Source organism: Verticillium alfalfae, genomic scaffold (genome assembly GCF_000150825.1).
Source record: "Verticillium alfalfae VaMs.102 supercont1.8 genomic scaffold, whole genome shotgun sequence".
In the NCBI taxonomy this organism is placed as follows: domain Eukaryota; kingdom Fungi; phylum Ascomycota; class Sordariomycetes; order Glomerellales; family Plectosphaerellaceae; genus Verticillium; species Verticillium alfalfae.
The window spans coordinates 1674739-1680445 of record NW_003315031.1 but is presented as its reverse complement, the minus strand read 5'-3'; the positions used below and the strand labels follow the sequence as shown (position 1 = coordinate 1680445).

The 5707-nt window shown below is 61.1% G+C and overlaps 2 protein-coding genes across 2 annotated transcripts in view; both read right to left on the bottom strand.

Moving 5' to 3' along the window:
• Positions 1–1266: 1266 nt before the first annotated feature.
• VDBG_06940 (predicted protein) lies at positions 1267–1875 on the bottom strand (the record flags this gene model as incomplete). Its single annotated transcript, XM_003003332.1, has 1 exon — positions 1267–1875. One exon carries the CDS (start codon positions 1873–1875, stop codon positions 1267–1269), a length of 609 nt encoding a protein of 202 aa, XP_003003378.1.
• Positions 1876–5171: 3296 nt separating this feature from the next.
• The window catches only part of VDBG_06939 (eukaryotic translation initiation factor 3), a gene marked incomplete at both ends in the record, with an annotated part of 1656 nt that continues 1120 nt past the window's right edge, over positions 5172–5707 (bottom strand). The window contains one exon of the mRNA XM_003003331.1: positions 5172–5670. Coding sequence (XP_003003377.1) covers positions 5172–5670 — 499 coding nt within the window. The remainder of the gene's footprint in view (positions 5671–5707) is intronic.

The following is a 5707-nucleotide window of genomic DNA, read 5'->3' as shown; positions in this document are numbered from 1 at the left end:
TTCTCTTCGAGAAATGGCGTCAACCATGGCCTGGGCGTCGTCCTGGTACGAGGCGCCGATGCTGCGCATGTCCTTGTCGACGACGCGCACGCAGACGACCTCGTCGCCGTCGTCGACCAGCTCGTCGAGAAGCCACTGCAGCGCATAGTCGGAGTAGGCGTGCTCGTCGACGCCGACCATGAAGGTGCGCGAGCGGCGCTTGGCCTGGTAGCCGCGGTGGCGGACATTGAGCGTCAGAGACGGTGTGTTGCTCTTGGTCGCTTCGCCGAGGGGTAGGTTGTCAAAGGCGACATGTGATTGGAATCTGTGCGCGGGGTTGTCGGTCAGCTCCATGGTACTGGTCGGGGGTGTGCCGGCGCTGATAGGCGATGAAAGCATGGATGCGATTGGGGTTGTGCAATGGAAAAGAGAGTTCAAGAGGGAGAACCATAAAGAAAGAAAAAAAGGCGCGGCGTTGGAGCAAGCAGCCGAGTCGATGATTGTTTGCGGCAATTCGCCAGAGGGGGGACCGAGGGGAGGAAAGGCAAGGCAAGGCAAGGCAAGCCAGAGGAAGGGGAAGGGGGCTGTGTGGTCTGATGATGCTTGCTGTGACTGTTGGACGCTTCGGTCGTGGTGGTCTAGGCCAGAACCGGTGTCGTGGGAGTGAATGCGCGGGGTACCTGGGTAGCGCACTCGAGGTCCCTAGGAAGGCCCCTAAGAGTACCTAGGATGGTCCCTAGACAGCTACCTAGACAGGCATCGCTTGACACCAGCGCCGGGCCCTCTTCAGCTGCAGGCCCATCGTATTGGGGGGGCGCAGCCGTTGATGAGCCCGGCCCTCTCGTAAGAGGTGCCGTCAAAGTATGGCAATGTGAAGTCGCCTGAAGGCGACGAGTGTGATCTGGGTAGGTAGATGATGAAGGGAGGGAGAGGCAGCTGGATGGGAGGCCTGCCATGGCAGAGAAGAGACCTGACAATCCCTGCCATGGTGCGAATAGCAGTCAGGCCCAGGAGGATCGGGAGATGTCTGCCGTATCCATCATGACGTGAAGAGACGTGCCACATGCTAAACAGTTCGGTCGATCTCCGACGGGCTACCCCACGCAGCCCCCAAAGCCCCCCCGAGCACGCAAGCACTGGACGGCAACGAAGCCATTCCGGGGAAGCTTACGTAGCTCCGCCGACCTCGTCTCGACCCCACCGCACCAAGTCTTGGGGGACGAGGGAGGGGGATGGAGAGGCAGCACAGACGAGGTAAAACAGAGAGAGGGGGGGCCAATGAACAAATCACAGGGAAAACCACAGGGAAAACCACAAGGAGAGGACTGTAGAGATACAGAAATGAAAGGAAACGTACCGGTTGGGCGGCGGCGAGCTCGCGCGGATCCTCGTCTTGTCTGTCTTCTTGTGTGTACCCTGGGGCAGCGCGGGGTTGTGCAGCGGCGCAAAGCTCAGCGACGAGATGGACGCCTTTCGTTCGCGCCCTCCTGTCTCGCCCGGCCCGTCCGACTCGCTTGGCCTCACCGTCGTGCCCGAGTCGATGCTGGCGCCCGAGGGGCTCTGCAGCGCTAGGTCCGGTCGCAGCGCCGCGTCCTGGCCCTTGATCTGGATGCGTGGCCGCTCGGGCTTTTGCGCGGGTGCTGGTGCTGGTGCTTGTGCTTGGGCTTGTGTCTCGGTGTCGCCGGCGGCGTCTGCTGGAGCCAGTGCATCCTGTGCATCCTGCGTACCGGCGGTTGTCGCCAGGCTCGTGGGGACTGCCTCTGCTGGGGCTGCTGCCTTTGGGGGAGGAAAGTAGTCGGGCGCAGCCGACGAGCCCTGGATCACCGTGCGCGGCGAAATGCCAGAGTCGGGGCTCTTGACGTCAGCGCTCTGCTGCGCGGGCAGAGGCTCCGACATGTCGGGATTCAGGGTCTGTGTCGAGGACGGCGTCGGCGTCGGCGTCGGCGTCGGCACGGTAAAGGTAAAGGACCGGACGTTGCGAGGTTCGAGGGCGTACTTCAGCTGTAGATACTGGTGCACGCGGGCGCCAGCGATGGAGCGTCCGCGCGCAGAGGCCGGCCGAGGGGAGCTTGGCGGCTGCGGGCGAGCCAGTGGTGGCGGTTCGACGGAGGCCAGGTGGTGCTTGTGCTGGCTGTGCTTGTGCTGGCTGTGCTGTGTCCGGCGGTGCGCGTGCTCGCGAGAAGGGCGTCTGCCGTGACAATGGTGCGGGGGTTTTGGTGGTGATGGGAAAGGAGGAAGAACGGAGAAGAGGAGTCACGAAAGTGGATGAAGCCCAGCTCCTTCTCTGCTTTTCGGGTGCCTTTGGTCTGCTGCCACGGTATGCATTCGGCACGGAGGCGGCGAGCTAGGTCGCCGCTGCAGGGCCAGGGTGCGTGAGCCGTGGGTCGGTCGACCTTGGCCTTGTCTCTGGCCTTGCCATGGGCCGTGGCCAGGGCCTTGTTGGCTTCTCGGCGCCCTGGAGCCGTCGCCAGGCCGTTTGCCAGCATCTTTTCCTCCCTGTCGTCGAAGATGCCGCTTCTTTGAGCATCTGGATCGCCGCCTAGCCGTCCGTTGTCCGACCTGAGCTGACGTGCAGGCGCAGACCCTTTTGATCAACCGAGTCGAGACAAGTCAGAGGCAGAGGCAAAGAGAGAGCAAGGGCGAACCAAGGCGGGGGGGGGGGGGGCGGGCAACGCTTGGCGACAGTGCTACGCCAAAGGCTAATAGGAACGAAAACGAGCCGGTGGTGGATGACGATCACGATGCAGCAACAGAGCAAAGCAAAGAAGAAGCAAGAGAAGAGGGAAACCACATCCCCATCCACTCGGGCCCGTGAGCCCAGTTAAGACTTCACAGACGGCCCACGATCATCGTCGCTGCTCATCTCAACCATGTACCGCCCAGAGACACGAGAGAGACCACGGACCAGAAAGATGGACGCGCAACAGGCGGAAATCTGCACCAGTGTCCAGGCCACCCCTGCTCGGGACCGTCCGCCTGGCCGCCGGTGACAATTCTGGCCACCCTCCCTCTCCCTGTCTGCTCGTCGAAGCAGCCTGGGGCCGACCTGCTGCTCGACGTCAAGGGGGCCCGGACCGGACGGTGACCCTGACCCCCTAGTTGGGAGCCAAACAGAAATGGCAATGGTGCCCAAAACAGCCAAGCGAAACCCTTCTGTCCGCATTGCTCATCTCGTCTGCTTCGAGGGGAGACGGGGGGGGAGAGAGGAGCCATGTCTCTCTGCTGGCCTCTCAAACAGCGGCCCATTCGTTCGGGTCCGGGGAACTGGGCTGGCCGCCGTTGTGGTATGCTCAGAGAAGTAAGTCGCCTGGCCGTGGGACCCAAGTCCGCAACGCGAAACGGCAATATCCAAACAGTTCAACTTGGCGCCAAGCCTGGTACGACTCATCTGTCAAGCGCCATCCTGGCCATCCTCGCCGGCCTACATGTACCTACACATGGCTGCTCCATCATCTACCATCTCGATGGCCTCCCGTGTTCACGCCAACTATCGTCATGGCATCCCGCAGCTTGTTGCTCGAACCTTCCGATGATCTTACCCACCTCGGAAGGCTGCAGCAATCTCACCAGATGCCTCAGATGCCGTAGACCCCGAGACAACCTCACAACGCCATCCCCGCCGTCACTACGCCACGTCCGCGATGCTTAAACTGCCTGCCGTGTGACATTGTACAGTGCTTGCAGTCAGCCTCACCGCCGCCGACGTGTCCCGTCATGAAAAACCCAAAGTCGTGTCGTCAGGGCCCCCTCCCCTTCCCGATAACAACCTTTTCGATTTCTCGGAAGACCCTACAGCGAATCGCCCCCCTCCCCAAACGCAAAATATCTTGCCCTGTTGGTGTGACGCCCCCCTCCAGAACAGTCTGCGAGAAAAAAGTAAACATATACAGGACGGAGACGCCTTGATCAGCCCCTCCAAGGGCCCAGGTCGCCGCCCCTAGCTGAACCCCACGTTGCACAATGACCCTGTCGCCAGCCATCCATGTCACTTTCCTGGCGGCCGACATGGACTGGACGTTTGTCTCGCCGCGGAGGGTTCCTACCAACGACTGCACCACGCCCGCCCGCACGTGAATTCCCTTGGCCAGAAGGGTATGGTTCCCCCTCCGTCAGATCAGGGCGGTGAGCAGACAGACTCTCCTGCCTTTGCGGAAACAGAAGCAGCTTCCCCAGTCGCGCTTCTGCACCTCTATCTCATGGATCATGCAAGGGAGCCTGCACCAGTGACGGCCTTTGCCCGAGGGCGGACCAAACCTGTCTGCCCGAGTGATGATAAGGCAAGCAAGCCACTGGGGGGGAGGGGGACTGGACTGGCCCGCCCTCCCGACGTACCGCTTCTGACTCGACGTCCCTCTTTTCATCCGTCCATCTCTCTCTGCTTCTTGTCTTGCCTGGGTGTCAAGCCATGGCGCGGTCTGCACATAGAGCACCGAAGTTCGCCCGCACGATCGACCACCATCACATCACGTCGAAATTGTATCCCGAAAAACTATGTTATCATGTGTTGTTCATTTCATCACGACATCTGAGTCGTCGTAGATCAACGCAGCGCCAAGCACTGCTTGCCACCTGGGCGACACGCAAACGCCAAGCCGCCAAGCCGTCGGGGGGTTCGAGAGTTCCACGCCTCGTCAAGTGCCTCTGAATAGAACATCGCCAGCGCGTCGCCGATTGCCCCCCGTCGATCTGGCCGTTCTTTTCAAAACCATATGGCTCAATCGAACGGGGTGGGTAGGCTTGGCGACTTGGCACCGTCCCAGAGGCACACGTATGCCACGAGCCAGACGAAGCACGGCAGCAGGCCGTCTTCTGAGACAAAACCACCCCGGACATGAGGAGGGGGGGCCCTGAAATCCATTCTCTGCGGTACTCTTGACATAAACATCAGCTCTTTCTCTCTCTCTCTCTCTCTGTCTCAAGGGCCGCCAATTTAGTTTTTTTGGGTAGCCCCCCCTGCCGGCCTGTAATTCCCCTTCCCCATTTTTCCTGTCCTGGGTGACTGTGACGCCTGAACGCCTGACAATGCGAGCAATCCTTCCACTTCGCACCTGTGGGTTCCGATGAGAGCCCCTCTCCGCGTGCGTGCCAGCCCTTTTCATTTCGGCGAACCCTTCTTTCGCAGGTCCCCTCTTCACTCCCACCCCAGATCTAGACCGTAAAATTCGTGCCGCGTATCCCATGACGGCACTGACTTAAGTGTAGGTGCGCGACAGGTTGCGGAGGTACCAGTCCACCAGCTTGCGTCCGACCTTGGCCTCGGAAATGTGGATGAGGTCCTGTCGTTGGTTAGCTCTCGTTCTTCCAGGAGTGCCGTCTCCGAAACGGGCTGGACTCACGTTCTGCATGGCGTAGTCGAGGTCGCTGACGTTGACGAGGTCGCCGTCGAGCAGGCTGTTCTCGGACCAGCGCAGCTGCTTGGTGCGCTGCTTGCTGACGAGGAGCCAGGCGCGGAGCTCGTCGGGCTTGACGTCGAGGAAGCCCGACAGCTTGTTGAGGTCCATGGTCGTGTACAGGCGGAGGTACGACTTGATGGTGGGGCTCCACATGTTGGTCTTGACCTCGTCCATGAAGATGGAGAGGTGGTGCTCGACCGGGTCAATGTTGGCCTCGGGGTTCTCAAAGTCGGGAGGCGTGGGCGAGATGAACTTGGGGCACGCCGTGCGGAAGAGCTCCTCGAACGATGGGCAGCGACTCGGGGCCGCCGCGCTGCAGCTTCAGGAGCTGGTGA